The following is a 21,985-nucleotide window of genomic DNA, read 5'->3' as shown; positions in this document are numbered from 1 at the left end:
GCAGCTTCAGGATCACAGGGCCCCCCCACCTCTAACTGCAGCTTCAGGATCACAAGGCCCCCCACCTATAACTGCGGCTTCAGGATCACAAGGCCCCCCACCTATAACTGCGGCTTCAGGATCACAAGGCCCCCCACCTCTAACTGCAGCTTCAGGATCACAAGGCCCCCCACCTATAACTGCAGCTTCAGGATCACAGGGCCCCCCCCACCTATAACTGCAGCTTCAGGATTACAGGAAACCTCCCACCTATAACTGCGGCTTCAGGATTACAGGAAACCTCCCACCTATAACTGCGGCTTCAGGATTGCAGGGCACCTCCCACCTATAACTGCAGCTTCAGGATTACAGGAAACCTCCCACCTATAACTGCGGCTTCAGGATTGCAGGGCACCTCCCACCTATAACTGCAGCTTCAGGATTACAGGAAACCTCCCACCTATAACTGCGGCTTCAGGATTGCAGGGCACCTCCCACCTATAACTGCAGCTTCAGGATCACAGGAAACCTCCCACCTCTAACTGCAGCTTCAGGATCACAGGGCCCCCCCACCTCTAACTGCAGCTTCAGGATCGCAGGGCCCCCCCACCTCTAACTGCGGCTTCAGGATCGCAGGGCTCCTCACCTATAACTGCAGCTTCAGGATTGCAGGGCTCCTCACCTATAACTGCAGCTTCAGGATCACAGGAAACCTCCCACCTCTAACTACAGCTTCAGGATCGCAGGGCCCCCCCACCTCTAACTGCGGCTTCAGGATCGCAGGGCTCCTCACCTATAACTGCAGCTTCAGGATCGCAGGGCCCCCCCACCTCTAACTACAGCTTCAGGATCACAGGGCCCCCCCCCCCACCTCTAACTGCAGCTTCAGGATCACAGGGCCCCCCCACCTCTAACTGCAGCTTCAGGATCGCAGGGCCCCCTCCTTAGGCTTGCTCAGGAACACATTTGGGTTTTCCTCACCGAGGCCATTCTGAAGGCTTTTTGGGAATCGCGATGCCAGATGGGTCGGTAGGGGAGACTCTGCAAGTAGGGGGGACTCTGCAAGTAGGGGGAGACTCTGCTCTCCCAAGCCCCCCGAGCTGGTGGTGGCCCCTGCCAAGGTCACGGTGAGCCCTGTCCGCAGCGACACCATTAAGCACGTCCTGCTGCGTGTGAATGACATGGCCTCTGAGGTGAGCACACGCCTTCCCGGACACCCATGTCACCGCAGCCCAAATGACCCTCCCCTCCACAGCCCACATCAAGGGGGGAGTATTCAAACAGATTGACAGCAACCAACCAAACAAATAGAGGCGACCTTCAAGGTGGGGGTAAGATATAGCCCCACCTTCAGACAGACGCAAGCAGCATGTTGGGCAAATGAGACAGGTCACCGTGGGGGGGGTGGGGGGCGGGAACCCTGCGGATTTAGTGGCTCGCAGAATGTGGTGTTGACGCTGTGTGCCCTGCTTACCTGCCGTTTTCCCAGGACACCAGTCCCTGAGCACCCCCCCCCCCCCCCCAGGGTGCAAGGTGTCACAGTGTCACATGGCCACCTCCTGTCCGATGGCCCCCACTAGCCCATCCCATTGCCCTTCACTCTGCTCACAACGTGGATGTCATTGCACTCTGTCCCCTTCAGGATACGGCCTTCATGCAATCAGGGTCTGACTCGAGGCCACACCCCAGCTACGGTCCCAAACCTGATTCCTGAGCTGTACGGCGATGCTATAAACTCTGCCAGCCAGGACACGACGTCAGATTAACGAGGTGGGGGTTGGGGGGGGCGAGTAACAACTCCCCTGGCGGAATAATTCTCTGCCTGGTGACGTCCCGTGATTCGGATGCAATCTCCTGAGTGTGAAACCTCTCCCCTCCCTATAAAAGCAGAATTCTGCCCCATCTCACATCATGTGGACCACAGACTGAAAATCTTGTTCCTGTCTACACTGATCCGCGTGCTGGGGAAGCATGGCAGCCACTCTGAGACCCTTCCGGCATCTTCCACACCTGCCCATAATCCAGATTTCAACAACAGTGGCCTGACTGGAAATATCAACCGACAAATTGCCGCCCATGAGTTTTACAAAACTGAAAATAAAATCATTATAATCGGGAGCAAAACTGCCCCAAGCAATGACTGGCCACCCCGAGCTTTACAGCTGAATCTACCTCAGCAGCCTGATTCATTTGTACCTCTTGCTTTCAAGACCCTGCAAATGAAGAACTGAGTCCCCCCTGAGAATTCTGGGGGCGAGCGGCTTCCACTCACCGCGAGGGGGGATGCATAACAAGCACCGCGCTGTAAGCGGGCTGCGGCGGCGCCGCTCGACATGTTAAATGCTCCGCGACCACGCGTAGCTGCTTAAAAGGCTTTTCTTTGTGTGTGTTTTTGCCTTAATGAGGCTGGGAGCAAAGCGAGAGGGGCTGCGGGTGCGAGGCTGGACCGCTGAGGCCACCGACATTGGGGAGAGAGTCATGGAGAGAAATCTCACCCAGAGTGGTCTGGAGAAATCCAATTCTATTTCCTCTCCTTAACAGGATGAGCAAAGGGCTTGCTTCTGTTTCCGTCTTGGTGGAATTAATTTGCTGGCGTGCTACGAACAGCCGGGCCGCGGTGGGTTTTCCAAGCGAGACCCCGAGCACGGTGCCCCTCCCTCAGAAACCGCCCTTCACACCATTAACAGCCCAATTCTCTGAAACAGAAGTTTAAATTAAAAGGCAAAAAGGCCAAGGGTGTCGGCAGATCAGCTTGATGTATGTGAAATGAGCGGCGTGTCTCTCAAGCAGCCGCACTAATCCCTGATTTTGAGCGCTGCAGGAATGATCAGACCCCTCTCCGAACCAGAAATCACTCCCACTCCAGTGAAATCGATGAAACCACAGAGCACGTCATAGCCGGATGTTGCTCTTATCGTCTTGCTAAAGCGCAAATGTCCCCAAGCGGGGGCACAAAAAAAGTGCACCCTTCACTCACACTTATTTTTATTTTTTTGTTTCAGCAAATGACTTGGTGCATGAATTGACCCACAAATGTGTTTGGAATCATCCCAAAGCTACCACAACCACCCAGGGAATCAGTCTGATGCTGTATTGCTTCATCAAACCGGAATTGTTCTGTATATATGATGTGTACATCAGTGCACCTTAAGCATATTTTTAGGTAAACAACCTCATCTTTAGGCAACACAGAGATCACCCCCCCCATCCCTGACCTCCCCTCCCCACTGTGGCTCTCATGCCTTCTCCCCACAGACAAGCTGTCAGCTATCTGGTCCTGTCTCCCGAGAATCACCTCACTGCCTGCCACACACTTCCGACCTGTTTTTTTTTTTTTTTTTATCCGGACCCCGGAATAAACAGAGTGCTCCAGCACTGGACCCCGTGACGATGCTGCACCCCGGGGCATGTAGGTGGGCTCAGGATGGAGAAGCCGGTCCAAATCCCCGATCCCACCTTTACCCATTGAACGGATTCACAAATTAGTTGCCATGGACACAGGAGTGCTCGCCTGCAACACGGAGTGCTTTAAATTTAGGCCGGTCCTCCTCCTCCTCCTCCGCCCGCACCAGCAATGCAAACCGGGCTGGAGGTGGGGAATATCCGCCGGAATCGGAGCATAAATTTAAGACAGAGTGTTCTCAGGTCAGGGAAGATGCGGGGGGAGGGGGTTTAATCACTTTAAAACGTCACGGCACCGTTCTGAGAGCCGGCTGAATTAACGCCGTCCTAGAAAGCAGGTGTTTGATTTGCGGAGAGCCACTAAGTGGCTCTTCAGCTGGGTGCGTTACGGCCCTCACGTTTATCAAGCTGCAGCGCTCTGGCACTCCAGCCGTGCAGTGCGATGGCGACGGGGAAACCCGGGGCTCCCGGCCGCTGCCGCTCACGTTCCGGGCCGTCAAAGCCTCCCAGGATTAGCGGGACTCGGGCAGGATGTGCCGCCGGGAATCCATATCCGTAATTATTTTTAAGCAGCTAACACTCCCTCTTGGTGTGACTGATGACGCGCCGGCGAGCAGCGCCAAGCAGTGGCGGGCCCCATCGCCGGATGCTCTCCGTAACAGGGCCGGGCCCCTGAGCGGCAGCGGCGGTGTGAGTCATTAATACTGGTGAATGTGCAGCGTTCGCTGGAAAGGCTGCGCCGTGGGGACTGTGTTGCCGGAACTGGCTCCATGCAGGGAGCACTCCATCATGCTCCACATGCCACACTTCTGATGCCCCTCTCGGCAGCATGGGCTATGTTGATCTCCAGGCACATGGGTCGACGGGTGGTGAGGTGAGATGGGGGCCACAGCATGTCACAGCAGCACAGGGGGGAGGGAGGGGGGGGGATGGGGTTGACCATCTGAACCTGTGCACTGTGGCTGCGATGCCATCGTGTTGTGCGATGCCTTCGTTTTCCCTGAAGGAAGGATATGCATTTCGCCACATCACTAGACTGTACATGCTTGTCGCTGACATGATCGCCCCAGTACTCGGCTGGGTCATGTGTCATGTTCTCCACATCCAGTGAGCCAACTGAGGGGGACAGCACTCCACGCCGCACAGAAAGTCGTGACTGTAGTTTGCCATGAAATGTATAATTAAAAAAAAAAAAAAAAAACAGCCCAGCACTGATTTGTCTCAAAAACTGCCAATTCCATTATTTAACTTCAAAGGAGCCACTGCGTTTGGATTCAGTTCTGACAAATCGGGAAAAGCCATGAAAACACTGCAAAGACATAGCTTTGGGAAATAACATGTAGACACGTAGACTTCCACCAATAGCGCTGAAGCAAGACATGCATCGGCAAATAGGGCGACAGACACATATCAGAAAGAAAATGCCGATCAGCCAATGGAATAGCATGAGTGGGCAGAGGCTCGGGCTGAATTCGTACAGAGTGCTCTGTCTGTATTACTGCTCCGGCAGGGATTACCGGCCCCAGCCCCCCCAGCATGTGCTGTTAATTGAGGCAGGCAGCCATGTTAAAACCTCCCAGATAAAAATGCAAATGGGGAGAGATGAAAGGGCCAGTGACGTACAGCCGCCTCCGACGCCACCCATCCCATTCCATTTCACCGTCCAAGGGCTCGCCGTGACTGACTGGTCTGCTCTACTGTGCAGCAATGTGTGCCCCCCCCAGCCCTCATGGCGTTTGAGGGATGCTGTCGTCTGTAATCACGTCCATCTTCCCTTATCGAAAGCACAAGGACTCCTGTGTGGACTCCTGACGTCCAGGTCCACATCAAAGACCACCTTCCATCTACGATGAAATATTCATCCGGCTGTGATGAGGGGGCTCACTCCGCTTGCTCAGGGGCATGTGTAAAATTCCTGAAACCTGCTGTGGTTGGTGGCCTAACGACATGAACAGGAAAAATGTGCGAGAGGGAAGATCTCCACAGACCGGGCTGGCACTGTCAAAACAAGCCATTTTCCACAGAAACACACAAATGGGTGAGGGCCACCAAAAGGGGTGTGGTCAGTTAAAGGGATCGAGGGAATAAAGCCGACATTTCATCACAGAAGCCCGCTGACATACCAAAGTTGCGTTGGCATGGTGACGTATGGTATGCCGAACATGCCACGGATATGCAACTACGGTCAGGTTCAATCCCCCCAACCTCGAATCCCTTGTGAAACTTGGAATAATAAATGCAGAGAGGGAGAGAGAGGGAGAGAGAGAGGGAGGGAGAGAAGGAGGGAGGGAGAAAGAGAGTCCGGTGGAGCCACTGGAATCTGCAAGAACAGCAATATGCAGCTGCAGACACACGGCTAATTGCTCCAGGAATCCTGACCACAGATAAACGATACATAGAGCTAATTGGAAAGAGGCGCGCCGCTGTCCGTGTGTCTGTGAGGGCGGGGGGGGCGGGGGGGGTGGCCTGCTTATTGTGGGGATGAACAACCGATCAAGTCAGGAAGAGGTCAAGATGGAGGTCAAATCATAATCATAACAATAATAAATGAGAATGATTAGTATGTGTTTGGATGATATAATGTAATATAATGAAACGATACCAGGGTAGCAATAGTTTTAGTACAATTTTGTTGCTTAGCTGACACTATTAAGAGAAACTGTGAATATTTTGTTGTAGGTTTTACAAGAGATATCCAGCAGACTCCTTTGGGGACTTAATCTGAGAAGTTTCAGACCCACTCCAGCAGGCCGGCTGTGGTCCTGGTCTGAGGTCCTCTGTGTTTGATGTTAGAGCACTAACTCAGATGCAGGAGCGACGTGTGCGTATCCCGAAAGCGGCGGCAGTATGGTCAAGGCACAGTCTCACTGCCGAGGCTCAGCAAACCGGCCGTTTACCTTACTCGCCCCATCGGAGGGAACTGATGACCCTATATGTGGTTTGGCAAATGCAGAAGATCAAAAGCAGCAGCTGTGAAATTACCGAAAGGCAGCTCTGAGAAGGATATGGACATTAATTAGCTGTCCAGCTGACTTTGAAGTTCTCCAGTCTTCGGGGAAAGCAACGATCACCCGAGTTCACAGGGAAATCTGTCACAGAGCAGTGGCCATGAGGGGCTGAGCCACAAGGGACATGTGCCAAGCGGGGGCCAACACCTCATCGCCTTCACCTTTTGGGAAGATGGAGTCAGGGGCAAAAAAAAAAGGCCTACAGACTGCACCCCCCCTGAGGAAATGTCAGGCAAGACCGTACCACATGACTGTGCTTGTTCTGCAGACACAGGAAATGACGTCGTGGAAACGGAGAGATGAAAACAAACAGATGAGTAAATAAATAATGAGCGAATTGCGGAAAGGCCCGATCACAGGGCCGGGAAGGCGGCAAGACATAGGGCGAGAGAATCGCCGGGCACGTGTTGGCAAGGCGTGCAGATGGTGCAATACCGCGGGCCTGTCTCTGCCCCGCCCCCCTCTTTCCATACATCCATCACCGCCCGCGCAGAACTCCTTTGCCCCAGCCATGAATTAGCATCCAGGCGAACACAAACAGCGGAGATGAAACAGCCAGGCCGGCGTAGGGACGCCCGTTAGGAGAACAAAGAGGCATCCAGGCAAAGTACATACTTGTGCAAACAAAACATAAATGTTTATACCCTCTTTACAAGCCTGATAAAATCTAGCAAAACAAAGCCTTAAACTGAGCAGCTCTTAATGCCAGGGAAAACACTGCTTATTTACCATGCAAATGCTCTTACCCGGGGGGGGCAGGGGGGGGCTTACACACTATGTGATTTCTCAGGCTGCCCCCCCCCCCCCCCCCATCCATGCCTTATCCACACAATTCACGCAACATCCTCTCCCCCCGCCTGGGTTACACCGGGCTCCACACGGGACTCGAACCCCCCCAAACCATTTCGGTCACCTGCCCGCCTTCCAAAGTGCCGAGTCTCCTAGCATCAGCCTCGTCTCACCAACTGGAGCTCAGAACTCTGCACCTGAACCACTTACCAGCACGGTGGGTCAAAGCCCATGGTGAGCACAGTCCGAACACTGCCTCCGCCAGGTGTCGGTTAATAAACCGGAGCGGTTCGGACAGAGAGACAGCGGATGACCGCGGTTTTCCAGGAAGCGTTTACCGGGCACCAGGCCGGACAGGAAGTCTCACTCATAGTCATGGAACACAGACGCTCCCGTCAGCATGCCGAGACACCGGCCAGACGGGAATCAGGGAGGATATCCCAACACAGCAAGGACAGGCTCCCGGAGTGGCTGGCAGAGCAGATGATGTCACCCATCAAAACGGGCACCGCCAGAACGACTCAGGATTGGACAGGCAGCTTATTTTAAATACTTTATACACACACACACACACACACACACACACGTTATATATATATATATGTGTGTGTGTGTGTGTGTGTGTGTAGTACAGACGCTCCTCTACTTACGAACGAGATAGGTTCCGAACAGCCGATCATAACTTGAAATGTTCGTAAATTGTCATCCTACATCATTTTAAGGGTATGAAAGCACAAAGATCTAGTATGTTGGGAGTACGCACGCTACGCTGCTGCGCGGCGGGAGTAGCGGTCAGAAGTCATGGTATGCGGAATTGGCACGCAGAAAAAAATAATTGATGTTGCGGACAGGAAACTGGAGCCCAATGAACACAATTTGGACTTGCAGTCCTCTTCGTTCGTATGTCTGAAAGTTCGTAAGTAGAGGAGCGTCTGTATACTCTCTCTCACACACACACACACACACACACACACAGAAAATGTGTAGCGCATTTGATAAACTGCCTACATTTGAATTTAAGCACCACATTTGGAAAGTGCGCTAAATTACATAATGTAACTTAAAACGAAAAGTATTTTTAATGCAAATCACTGAGAGGCATTGAGTCTGAAAAACCTCCTGCGCTTCAAACTGCACGCCTTGCTTAAACAAAACAGGCGCAGCACCACCCGCGACCATGTGGGGGCAGGGCCCTGAGTGACACGTATAAAAGAAGCCCATGTGTAACACCTACGCGGTGTGATTTACCCAACAGCATCAAACGACCAGCAGCACGACGACATTCCAGATCCAGTGGAGATTAAGGAAGGAGGCCAGTAAATACGACACACACACACAGGACTGTACTTATGTCTTTGTGGGGACTCTCCTTCATTTCAATGGGGAAAACTGTAGTCCCTACATGACGACCTTAACCCCTACACAGCCTTAATCTTAAACATAAGTAATCAAACAAAATAGTTTGTTATTTTCAGTCATATTATTTGCAGTCATATGTTTCTATAAAATTGAATTTCCCACCATGGAGACCAAAAAAAAATGGTCCCCACAATGTCAAAACAACAGGGTTTTATCACATTGAGTGTCCCCATGATGTAAATCATACCTGGACCACACACACACACACACACACACAAAACATGCTGAAGTTATGGTACAGGCACAGTGTTGGGCGACCGTGAGCAGCACATTGAGGCAGCTAACTGCTGCACTAATCAGGCAGTCGGGTGGACTTCCACAGCACCAGGAAGCTGTGCTCCTCCTGTTCACTCTGCGAACAGGGCGAACCTCTCCGGATGAAACAGACATTAGGGAAAGCCGGGGGCTTGATTGAATCATTCGGCTTCCTCCCTCCTGCTCTCCTCCACCCCCGGTACGTGCGAGGCACTGCTGAGAAGTACGCCTGCCGGCTGGCCGGCGTCACGCAGTATATCCTACAGCACGGGTGTGTGAAAGCCATCGTGGAGAAATCCGGCCTCGCTTGGCATGTCACTGCGGCCATCGGGACGAGGCGTAGGGGGGCCGGCACTAAAAGGGCTAAAATCACTCTGAGGGCCATGCAACAGCAACCTACTTAAGCTCCCCCATACCCCCCCCCCCCCCTCCACACACACACACACACACACACACACGCACGTTAAGAGAAATCAATAAGAAATTCCACTGGCTGTGTCTTCTAAGGGCAGCTGATTGACATGTTGGCCTGAAAGCCCATTAGGCGCCATTGATACGAGTCTCTCTATCTATTACCCCCAGTGAGCGGCCCGCCCCCTCCCACGCTCTATTTTCCTGCAAGACGGCTCGCATTTGTCCACTGCTCGGCGGCTGGCGGAGGCCCCGGGTGCAGCGTGTACGTTTTCCACCCAGAAAGGCCAGGGCATGAACGCGGAGCAGCGTCCCTGGCCCGCCGTCTGTGCAGATGCCCCCGATGGTGGCCGGGCCCGCCGTAAATGTGCCGGATCCCGACTATATATAGCAGCGCAGACCCAGATTCCTGCGGCACTGCATCTGAGAGAGCGCTGAGCGTTCTCGCGAGCCCCCCCCAAACAGGCGATGCGCGCACCGCGGGCACGGGGAGAGAAAAACATAAATGGGATGGAGACAAGGGTGGAGTATTTAAAGGAGGGATGTCGAGTAGGACCTCAGCAGAGCCTTAATCCTTCGATTATAAAGAGGGAGCCTCACAAAGGCGCGCAGGCGCCTCCGTCATACAAGGGGGCGCCGACGTCCCACGCATACATACAAAACTTTCCCCCAGATCAGAGAAACAGAAAGGAAGAGACGGATCACACAGCAAAGTAGAAATCTGCATGACGGGTGCTGATAGAGTTACTGTGTAATGTGATTTACGGCAGAATAGCACAACATTAGGGGTCATGAACAGTGTCACAGAGAAGCATGTGAAACCGGGCAGGCCAGCGGCCCAGGGCGGCGCGCAAATCAGCACAGCCCTCGTTATAACACCCACCCAACGGTGTGAGGTACAACACAGAGACAGGTCACACTATTTTGGGAGATAAACAAAGTGCTATTAAAATATTTATAGTTTACATATAAATGTGATTTGGTGTGCGTGATCTGCACCAATACAAACACACGCACCTGATGCTCTAAATATTAAGGCTTTTTGCGATCAACTGTAACTTGATCCGCTCAATAATATATAATTCAATTTGAAAATATATTGGAAAATCAAATATAAATTCACATACCATTAAATAATTATCAGTGTATATAAATATTAGTAATCCACACAACTGAAGAAAAATACAATACAAATGGAAATATTAGACGTAATTCTACACCTAGTCATAACATAGTTCAGAAAACAAAACCTGATAATATTCTACACTACGCATATGTATCCCCATTCGCGATACTATGTGGTAACGTGATAAGTCTGACCTCCTACTACATTAAATATGATGCGTCACTTACGGTAAAAATGCGCACTGAGGGCGAACACGCATGTTTTAAGTTTTATTCGCAGGGCGTTTAACAGACTCGCATGCCAGCCTGAAAGAGGCAGCATATCGCGGCGGCACCGGAACCCGGAGTAACGCGGAGAAGACCGGAGGAGAGCGGAGGAGCGGAACATGCCGTCCCCTTACACCCCCAGCGATTTGATCAGCGAACAGGTGAACTTACCTGCTGCAGGTACATGAACGTCAAGGCACAGGACAGCTGCGGACACATGTCCACGTTGGGCAGAGCCACGCAAGTCCCCCCCGAAACGGGATGCTGCATCTCGCCTCCGTTGGGTATGCGCAGGGCAAGCGGAGAAGCTCGCACGCACGCACGGTGCTCCCGGTCTTGTCCAGCCGGTTCCCGCACGCCGTCGGGGTTGCTCTGTAGGACCGGCACCGGATGCGCTGCGGGAGCGGCGACGGAGTGCTGCTGGGACTGCGCGGGGGAGACGCGCGTGCACGAGCGCATGTGAATGCGTGTGCCCGTGTACCCGGCTTATGCGCCTCCGAGCAAACGGCACGGAATCTCACTTTTCCGGCTCGGATGGAGAGATTCCCACCCCCAGCCCTACCCCCCACCCCACCCCACCCCCCCGATCGGATGGATCAGCTGGCTGAGAGCGGAGCTCTGCAGACGGCCGCTAGATGGATGCAGCTTCCCTGACAGTTCAGGGCTCCGGCAGGCAGAGCCGACACGGTTAGTGAGAGCGGCGGAGGGACGACGGCTCCTCGCAGGGCTCCGCTCCGCTGCTACGCCGCTCCTTATTTGTCAGATGGCGTACGGAGACGGAGCCCATTTCGCTGCGTATTCTTCAGACCCCAGGGGAGGGTGGGAAGGGCAGTAAGTGCCTCGAATCATAAATAGCCAGACCGTTTCCTTTTCCCCCCTTTTGTAAACTAATGTTGCTGTCAAGTTAAATTAGTTATATCAGAGGGGACAGTTCATTCTATATCCTTCTATATCCCTTAACACCTGTACACGTCCAGGGAGGGTCTGGGTGAAAAATACCCCCGCCCCCCCAAACCGGGTCCTTATCTTAGTAAATTATACTTCAACACGGCTGTTAATATAAAAAGAAAAAATTAAAGTATTATTTTCAGCTTATCTGAAAAGAATGTTTATATATAGCCTCCATAATTTTATACACACACACACACACACCCACACAAACGCACCCGTGCGCGCTGTGTGGTAGGGATGCACGGTACGCGTGGTCCGCGTGTGAAATTTACACTGTAAATTAATAGGTGTAATAATAAGTATTAAAGGCAGTAAAACAGTAAACATCCACTTGTTATCGTTTACTGTATACAGAAGCCTCGACAGCTGCTTGGAATGAAAACATTTTTATATAAATGTATTTTTGAAAATGGACACTCAAATCCAGGCACAGGGTTTAAGGAAAAAAAGCTTTCTGTATCGATGTCTTCCTCAATTCATTGTTCAGTTCAGCCGCAAAATGTCAACTCAGTAAGAAAATACTGTCCGGAGAGAAAGTCAAACACCGTGCCAGCTGACTGCAGCTTCCAAAAAGACCATTTACCTAGACTAGGAAAAATGCAGCGGTGAATAATTCATTAAACCCCGATACAAAGGGCTGTATTCACTGCTGTAAAGGCGAAATACAGTAAAAACCACCCAAACCGCTGAGCAATATCTTACAGACACAGTTAAATGATCAAACAAATTATATTTTTCTCTAGTTAAGCAATCAATATTTAATTCAGCCTCATGGAAGGTCTGGCCGACCGCAACAAACTTAAATTATCAAAGGGCTTCTCTTTAAAAATACATATACATATTTTGTCTTCGTTTAATGTTTTGATAGTCTCACTGGCCTGGATGATTTGCAAATCAACATCGACTGAAACCAGGAAGCGGGACCTTGTTACAATAATAAAGTCCAGTAGTAAAAAATCGATGTTTTTTTTTGTATGTTTCACAAGGGTACTTAATTTAGAAAAGGGTTCTTTAAAAAGGGACGCCATTAATAACGAAGACAGCGCCTGTGCTTTGTTCACTTCTACTCACACTGTTCCTTTCTGCGTTTGCCCGAAGGGCAAGATGGTTTTATTTATTTTTTCTGTCATACATATTTCTTTTTTATTATTTTCCAGTGTTGCACGCCTTCGCCACCACGCCAAGCATATTCTCAGATTTCAAAAAATAAATGTAAAAAGCAGCCCGGTGTTTTGAGAAAATCTAATAATATATGTAAAGGTATTAGGCCTTTACAATCAGGGTATAATCACGGTATTCATTTAATCCACTTATTTTCACGCTTAACGCAGGAATTTCACTTTTCAGTAATTAAACACAACTTTCCCGAACTACGTGCGCGCGACCGTGTGTGTATGCGGGGTCGGGGATAATCTATCATCGGCATCTATTTTGTGCATATTTATGCCTGTGTGTATGTGTGTGGGGGCACATCTGTCTCTATCTATCTGTGAGTTTATGCCTGTCCGCCTGTCTGTGTGGGCCACATCTGTTCCTGCCCACGTGCGCGTTTTGTTTGGCTTTGTGCTCTTCCTTTGTTGCCATGTGTGCGTAAATTGCTCCTACATCCACAGCAGCTCCAGGTCGACCTTCAGCGCTGGCCACGAACGCCTCCCCTCGGAACGCTTTAACTGGCTCCCCGTCTCTCGCGCAAGGAGTCGCTTAGCATGCTGCAATGCCGACCGGACTGTGTCAAAACCAATTTAGTGACCAGCGCGGTTCCTGGAGCTGCCCTGCCGTGTCTAAATTGATAAGTTCATAAATTGATTTAGTGAATTTACTCAACAGCTCATTAATTTTATTTCATTCTTTTTGGCAGTGATAAGGAGAGATTCCGCCCTGGTTGTACAGCAGAGCTGCGAGGACTGACAGGCATACAAATAAACAGCTCCCCAAAAGCCGCCACGCAAAGCGCAGAGATAGCTGCACCCACAGCGAAATATGGCTGACTCTCCTTTTACCATTTCAATTATTTATGACTTTTACTGCACCGCGGATGCCCTACAAGCCTTGAACAGAAGGCAAGAGAGGGGAAAACAAGTAAGGAAGGGATGTGGATATAAGAAGCTTCTCACTGAAACCGCTTTTCATTCCAGACGCCTTTGTCAGCATCGTCAAAGTGCCATTACTGTTTAATGTTTAATAATTATATAGAGTAATTAATATTCCGAGTGCAATACAAGGGGGTTGTACTTTAAAAATTATATTTTCTGGAAGGAAGGAGTAGTGACAGGGATGTTTTGTGTTAAGGAGATAAGAGAGACCTCATATTTTTATAAAGACAAGTTATAACGCCTTTTCAAATCCAATTAAATCCCTTCACCGGAAAAGACTACGTTTGATTTTGTTTACGTCGACTTTGATGGACGGCAATTCCCCGTCTGCAGTGGGGTCACATAGCAAAGACCTTTAAACAAACAGCAAGAGTCCCGGAATCTCACGCTAACCAGCAGTCGTGCTCCGTCCATTATTATTATTGTCATTGTTGTTCTTGTTGCGTAGTAGTTGCTTAGCTAACATCTTCAAAATTGACCAAAATTGTTTTAATCCGTTCACCCAGTTGCAGACCTCACTGGAGCCTATTAGTGGTCTTGCTGAAATGCGCAATGGATAGGCCTCCTCATCCACTGTGCTACCCCTGCAGTGCGTCTGCAGTGCGTCTGCAGCGTATCATTGCGAAAACAGTTAAATTAACGCGGCAGTTCGGAATTAAACGGAGAGCATGTGCTTGCTACAGCTAACACGTTAAATATGAGGATTCAGCAGCATTCCTCTCCGGCTGGTACTGTGCTACCAGCAGCCATCGCAGCCTGAGCGTATCCGTGTAACTGCAAGTGAAAAATGAAGGTCCATTTTTCTGCGCTTTAAGCAAAGCCTCTCTGCAGAAGCGTTGTGGAAAGCACAAGCTGCCACACGTACGCGGCTCTAACCACCAGGAAGGCGCCGCAATGAAACACGGAGCACGTGCACGACGAAACGGAGCACGCTGCGCGAGAGCGACGGGATGCGCAGTGGCACCTCCCCACCTCCACCAAATGCATTAACAATAAGGGGGCGGCTTCGTCAGCTTTATGCTCCCGAAAAAAACAATTAAATTGAAGTAAAAATTAAAATGTATATACTGTACAGTGCATACGGCTACATTATTTACTTTTATGTTATATATATATTTATATATGTATAAATATGAAATGTGATAAGACATTTAAGTTTTGTATAATTAAGAACCATATTTGGCATTTATATTTTGTGATGAAATATTAATTTAGAATACATTTCACTGATATATTCATTTCTTTGTTAAATATTTAAAATGCACACATATTTAAGCGTAATATTTTAGATTTATTACATCCGGGAAGTCAAATGCATTTCTGTATACATTTATACAGTGCAGATGAGCTAATTTTAGCTGAATTACATAAAGGTTTAGCCGAAGTGCATAGAGCCAGTGGCTGAATTTTTTTTGTGCAGACACACACTCCCCCACAAAAACACACACACACACACACACACACAGGAGCGTGCGCTCGCATGACAGTAACGAGACTCCCAGAGGGGATGGCAGTCAGAGTGTGGAGGGGTGTAGACAAAGGGACCAGAGTGTCGGGGGAGTCCAGGGAAACGCGGAGAGGAACCGGGAGAGCGGGAACAGCTGCAGTTGCGGCTGGCGTAGGGAAGTCTCGGAGAGTGACGCCGTCCACACCAATGTGGGGGTTTGCTTGGAAATGATTGGATGGGTGGAGGCGTGTGGCCCCAGGCGGCTGCCCTGCTCCCAGGCTCCCAGCATCCTTCACCAGGGAGTCGCCTGAGGCTGAGCAGGATACCGCGGCCGTGTCCTCCGATGGCTCCCCTGGAAGGGTCCGGAGCATCAGCCACCTACTGCACTTTTATGGAGGGGGGGGGGGGGTTGGTTCGGTATGCCTATCAGGGGGTTCTGCTTGGAAGCTCATTTACCAAAACCCAGTTCACAAAAAAACAGAAAGAACAGAGGACTTACAATCTTAACACCCCAAAATTCCAATTTCCAAAGGGAAAGGAATTCAAAGGGCTGTTTTAAGCAGCATGAAATTAATTATAATTTTTTAAAATAAATCTGATAGCAGTTCCATGATGTATGTTTAGATGAGTACCACTGCAGAGCACAATATAGCAGACTGCTGAACACTGTTGATAAATCAGCCTCACGCAGTGTGCCGTCGTATGGACGCGGCGTCGACTGACAGGGTGGCGGGCTGCTCTTCCCGCAAGATACGAGGAGGCCTAAGCAATTTTGTGCTACATGGACATGTATATCACATGTTTTACCCACATCCTCTATGGGTGAGAGACCGCTGTTGTGGGGATATTTCATTGGGGGGGGGGGGGGGGCAATGAGCATGCAGATGAGTAAAGGATCTTAGGTTAGGCAGTGACGCCAGGAGAGAATCCAGTGAGCGTTCCAGCCGCAGTTGAGCTGTCAGTTCCACTCCGCAGTGATTTCCCTGCTGACAGGTGCCAGTCTACGGACTGGGCCAAGCCGAGCCGGGTCGTCCAGCTGAGAGGTCCAGATGCCTCGATATTCAGCAGAACACTGCGTCTGTGCTGAGGGGAAGCTGGCCCGAACGCCACTGACCGGTGCCGGGTTTAACTCCATACCACACTGCACTCATCACAAACAAACACTCACTGCGAAGTGCCAGGCGGCATCTAAGATTAGCTTCCTAAATGGAAAACAGGAAACGCGGTTCTGCTGCAGTGAGAATATGTTCAGTTTAATTCTCTGTTACCCTTTATTAATTCATTTGAATGTCACTGTATAAATTTGATATCCAAGTTTAAAAATATGGTGACAGTTCCCCAAAAAAAGACATGAAAATTACCCCAGGGAAACAACATAAATATGAAACAGAATAAACATTTTAGCTAATGGCACAAAATTCCAGAAAGAAAACCTCCCCAGCCTGTCAGCCCCCACCCCCCATGAGGAAATCCCAACAAGAAACCTTGCAGAAACGCCCATGCAGAGAAACGGCGTGAAAAAAAGCAGACAAACACAAGGAGGAGTCCACAGAAAAGGCCAGAGAGAGCCAGGCAAGAAGGTGGTGCTGTGAGGGTTTACTTTCACGCCACTGGGACGTTCTTCACGGTGGTACAGAGACCCTCTTCAGGTACCTGGGATACTCCATTACGAACTGAATTAATAAAGATATGCAGTGAACTATGGAGATGGCTACATTATTTAGTGATCGCACAATAACAAGGCGTGCTGATGTCACTGCAAAGCCGTACACTGAACTTCCCAAGACAAACACGGCCTCCACTCGGGGAGCCACGTGGGCCGGGCATCAAAGTGGCCTCATTAATTTTCACGTTCCTCACTAATGGGGGCCTGCATTCAGTAACAGGGTGATGGGGGACTTACTGCTGAATAAGTCCACCTTGGCTGAAATGAAACCGCTGGGCAAAGGGGCGCAGAGGAACTCATTAGCATATCATTATGCAGGAGCTCCCATTTCCGCCAATCGGACACCGTACAACAGAGCGGGATTCCCTAATGGTGAACAACCTTCATTTGGAAACAGCATGAGGTAAGGGGCAATTCATTAGCCAGCATACCCCCTCCCTGACACCCACCCAATAATCATTATCTGTCGTACTTAAGCACGCCACCCTCACCAACCTGAGCCTGCCGCAGCAGGTGGAAACCGGAGTATCCACAAATCCGCTATGACTTGCCTTTCGCCACCCTTTTCTCTGGAATAATATAGGGAAGCTGGTTTTAATGCCAAGGTGAAACCTCGAAAGGTTTAACCGGACTCGCCGACGAGAGGATTCCCCTCAAATCTGAGACATCTAAACGTACCTTTGCACTATAACGATGCGATGCGCCTCAGATTCCAGAATGGCCGAAGTAAACCAATAATTTCGGCCAGCATCATCCCTTACCACTTGACTCTCAGGAGGAGTGTGTCTTAAAGCTGTGTTCCTCATGCCTCTGTAATGTCCTGTTTTGTTGTTTTCTCGGTGAGGCCTATTGCCTTCAGCATTTTAAATAGCTCTGTTTCTGGGTTATGCTGCTTTCTCCCACGGCTCGTTAAAAGCCTCTCCATTTATTTGCTGCGCACTGTGGTCCTCAGAACCATGCCAGAACATACAAAAAAAGGAAAAAAAAAAGACCAATTTTACTTTTCCCTGTGGTGTTAATTGGCAGAGCATGCGGGTTTCTTCATTAATTATGCCAATGCCGGTGAAGTGTCCGTTATCTCCGCAGCACGTTAACGAGCCTGCGGGGCCCGGCAGAAGATGACAGCCGCCCAGCCTCAGGAGCACAATGTTTATCCGGAGGCTGCCCAGCAGACTAGCCCCGTCAAAAGATCTGGTTGTGCAGTTTTCGTGGGAGAGAGAGAATGCGGCGCGTCACAAGTCGTGCCATTATGGGGCCCAAAGCCCTAGTCCATAGGAGGGAGACTGGGAAGAAGTGGCTGGCCAACAGCCTCCTCCTGGTGCTTCACTGATGCCCTAAAGCTGCAGTTCAGCAGGACACGTGGTGTGACAGAGATCACCAGTGTTAAGGCTCCGCAAACCCTGGAGCTGTGGGCTGAGCGGCTGCGTCAACCTGTGACAAAGCGGAAAGGAGTCGGCCTAAATTCACGCTGCTGGCAGAGAAAGTTTCACAGTGCAGTTGCTTGCTGGGAATACATGCTGTGGACGCGTGCGCTGTCGTGAAACACATTATTCGCTAGCAAACCTCTATCGAGTCGTTTCTTCCTGCTTAAATTCCACACAGAAATAACGGCAGAAGACTACTAAGGGGGAAGCGATTCTGCCTCTCGGACGTGCGGTAAAAGCCCAGCACGACATACAACGCCACCGAAAAACCAAAGCGGCACCCACAGCGTGCACCGCGGTCTTCCACAATGTCATCCGGGCCATTAAACTGGGCCCGACGAAGGCGAGAAGTCCATTCAGTCAGCAGAACTAAATGGGGCGAGCGACTGCGCGCGCTTCTCCAGGACGGGTAATTCTGTCGAATCACATCCATTTATGCATGAGGGAATCAGGAATCCGCCCCACGGATGCGACAGACCTCGGATTACCGCCACAGAGGATGCAATAAAAACCCGCCTGGGAGGAGGACAAGCAGAGGTGCATGAGGAGCAGCTCACGGCTCCCTAAATCACAGAGGAAGCTGAATAATCACCCCCTCCCCCCCCCCCATCAGCACACCCATCTATCGACACCTCTGTCGCACGCGGGGCCAAGCGGGGGGGGGGGGGGGGGGGGGGGTATCTGTTCCCCGTGGCCGCAGGGGGGGTGTCCGCGCGTTCCGCCAAATCGCATTTCCGCTGAGCTGTTCATCGTCGCCAAATTGAAATTATAACCGGCACAGTTTGGTGACCTTCAGTGTGAGAGTGCTTTCTGCTGATGTTCGGGGAGCTCTCCTCCAGAAGACACACACTTCACTCAAAGCTGGCTGCGTGTCGCGGAATGGGCTAGAAGGATGTACACACACTCACACACACACACACACACTCACACAAAGGCCCCCTCTCCCTTTCTCTCTCACACACAAATACGCACACGCAGCGCAGATCTGCCACTCAGCAGGGCGACCTGCTCTGATAATATGACTATGCTGAGCAGAAACAAGCAAAAATCACCCAGAATCATACTCCGGTGTATTTCTACAACAGAGCACCAGCCCACAGTGGAAACAAACTGTAATGTATTTTTAAATGCAGACAAAGGTATCAAACTCCATATGGGATTTGCTTCTATACAATCTGGATCGTGTTTAATGGGGGGCCAGTATTTAGTGACAAAGGTGTGGTAATTTCCCCAATAACCTAGTTACTTGCAGCACAGGGTGTGATGTGGTCTTTACTGTCTTTCATAATTTTAATGACAGTCTTTGGTCCCCGTTCTTTAAGTTACAGTCTCCGCATTGAACATTCAGTTAAATACTTTTATTTACACGCTGCATTTTACTTTATGCGAACAATTAATGATTCATAAAGACAGTGCCAAGGAGCACAGCACCTCCACAAGATTAATTAACAAAATGAGGACGAAGTTTTTACAAAACAGCTGGCCACACAAATTAAATTAAACATGCTGACTGGCTTAGTCCAACACCAATGGCCAAGTCGCCCTTTCTCATACCGGCCCTGGGTAATTTTCTCGCCATTGTCTGTCATGAGCAAAGTAAAGTTTCTCATCCTTGGTATTTATATTAGCACTTTTTAATAACCAGATGCAAGACATTTTGACTTTCCTTGTGAACAAATTAATTTCCAATAGACAAATGCATTTTGGGTAGACCTGGGCGAAACACAGGTAATCTGGCTGAAAGTTATGGCTTTTTAAAGAAATCTGTGCACTTCCCATCCAAGGTCAGGGTAAAACAGTCAGATACTAACGGCTGGCATCACTATACCACAACAGTCAATTTCCATTTGTTCTAATGCTGATTTACTGTGCAGCTGAAACCTGTCAGTGAAAATAACTGGAAACCATACGCTTTCTCTGACAAATTAGCCCCCAATTAGATGCCACTTGAGAGCACACTCTTACTGTAGAATTCAGGTTCACTCGTGCCTGACCAAATTCAAAAGCAGAAGTCAACAGCCACATTAATCCCAGTACAAACTTACTGATCAAAAAAAAAAACAACACAGAACGGAAACAAACGCCACATGGAAATGGAGGCAGTTTCATTTCAGAGCTGGATCCTTTTGTAAACTTTGCAAAAAATATGAGAGACCCTTATTTTTTTATTATTGGCCATTTACAGTGTTATTGTCTGCTGCAGTGATGTGGTCTAAACCAGCATGGCTCACCACAGGTGAACCACTGGAATCAGACAAGACAGAGGTTCAAGCCTTAAGTCAGTACAGAGAGTGCCTGCGTGTGATTGGGTGTTTTAACTCATTCTGATCATGATCTTGTTTTTAAAAAGTTACAATCCCAATAACGATGTGAAGGGTTAGGACGAGCAGTGCCCCCCGGCGCCCCCAAACCGGATAAATCTGGCAGGCCCTCGATTTCCACTGGCCCATCCTCTCAGTCCATTCGCATGGAACCCAGTGACAATGAAACATCATGAGCGATTAAGCTCGGCCGCCAAAACGACAGCGACAAAAACCAGCAGATATTGTGTCCCTGCTGTAGGTCAGCGATTCTGGCTCATCAGCACTCAGACCAAAACAGTTGTGTGGGGCCCCCAAGGTGTGGCCACAAATGGTTAATTCACTAACTACTGAATAGTCGTGTTGCTTATGTAGGAGATGATAAAGCAGCATGTTTTGCTAACCAGCCACCTACAGTTTTCTTACTCTGCTCACTAGCTATACGATCTTCAGCTATATAGTTTTTGAAACAAACCTTCCCCCGACTATCAACCTGCTAATAAGCCTGTGAGGGGCTGAAACAGCCCAGCCTCTGCTACCAGCTGACCCCAGGCAAGAGAAAAAGTGGTCAGAACAGCATTTACAAAAAATCTACATCAAGCGTGCACTTAAAGCCAGGTTCGGCGTTTGGACCGAGTGTAGGCGGTATCTCACGAAGATGGCCAGACTATTTTAGCTGGTCAAGCACACAACTAAAAACTATCTGTGGACTGTGTGACTCTGCTCTGCCTCCCACCACTCTGTCTCTTACATTTCACAGACAGTTTCAGGTTTGTTTAAAAGCAATTAGAACACGACACGCTGAACTGTGGCCTGTATGTGGACAAGTACAGTACTTGTTTAAGTGCAGAATGTAAAAGTTTTTAGACTAATGCAGTTCACGCTTTGTTCATAGATGTACACAAAATTGCTTGGTTATGCTAAAGATGATAAACGTTCTGGGGCCCCAAAAAACATTCCCTGAATTTCATCGTAATAACTAATAACTCAGTCCACTGTGGAAACTCACGTTGCTACACTCTGTGAAGTGTTTATTTTGTGAAGATTTCCGCTGTGGCTGCCAACGCATTAATTACTTGAGTAGCTGGGAGTCATTTTTGCCCCCCCCCCCCCCCCCCCCCGCCTTTTTTTAAAAGTCGTTATGAGTCATTAATATAGGAATCATTAATCGCATGTTATTACTTGAGACGGTAGCAATAAAAACCAGGAAAAGTATACTAGGGCACAACGGCTGGGGAAATGGGGTCCAGAGGAGCCCACCCATAACTGACATGCCGATACGATATTCCAGGTAGAATTTTCTGGAAAAGCGATGCCTTGAAAGGACTGGCCACATGATGATGAGCACGGCTCCCGCAATTTCACTTTAATATAATTGTTTGAGCTGCTACTCAAAACACCACCGTCCAGGGATGTGGAATTAAACTGCTTGATTAAGTCTTTGCCATC

At 49.6% G+C, this 21,985-nt stretch overlaps 1 protein-coding gene across 8 annotated transcripts in view; it reads right to left on the bottom strand.

Moving 5' to 3' along the window:
• rbfox1 (RNA binding fox-1 homolog 1) overlaps window positions 1–21,985 on the bottom strand; it is a 178,011-nt gene that overhangs the window by 80,057 nt on the left and 75,969 nt on the right. The window contains exon 1 of one of the 8 annotated variants that reach the window (XM_048990435.1): window positions 10,827–11,185. The exons of 3 other annotated variants lie outside the window; for them this stretch is intronic. In XM_048990435.1, coding sequence (XP_048846392.1) covers window positions 10,827–11,114 — 288 coding nt within the window. In that variant the 5' untranslated portion in view covers window positions 11,115–11,185. Of the gene's footprint in view, window positions 1–10,826; window positions 11,186–21,985 lie in introns of those variants that run through there. 4 more of the 8 variants (XM_048990434.1, XM_048990437.1, XM_048990433.1 and 1 more) reach the window with 4 other exon arrangements.

Source organism: Brienomyrus brachyistius, chromosome 22 (assembly GCF_023856365.1).
Source record: "Brienomyrus brachyistius isolate T26 chromosome 22, BBRACH_0.4, whole genome shotgun sequence".
NCBI lineage: Eukaryota > Metazoa > Chordata > Actinopteri > Osteoglossiformes > Mormyridae > Brienomyrus > Brienomyrus brachyistius.
The sequence above is the reverse complement of the archived record's forward strand: the minus strand, read 5'-3'. Positions and strand labels throughout refer to the sequence as shown.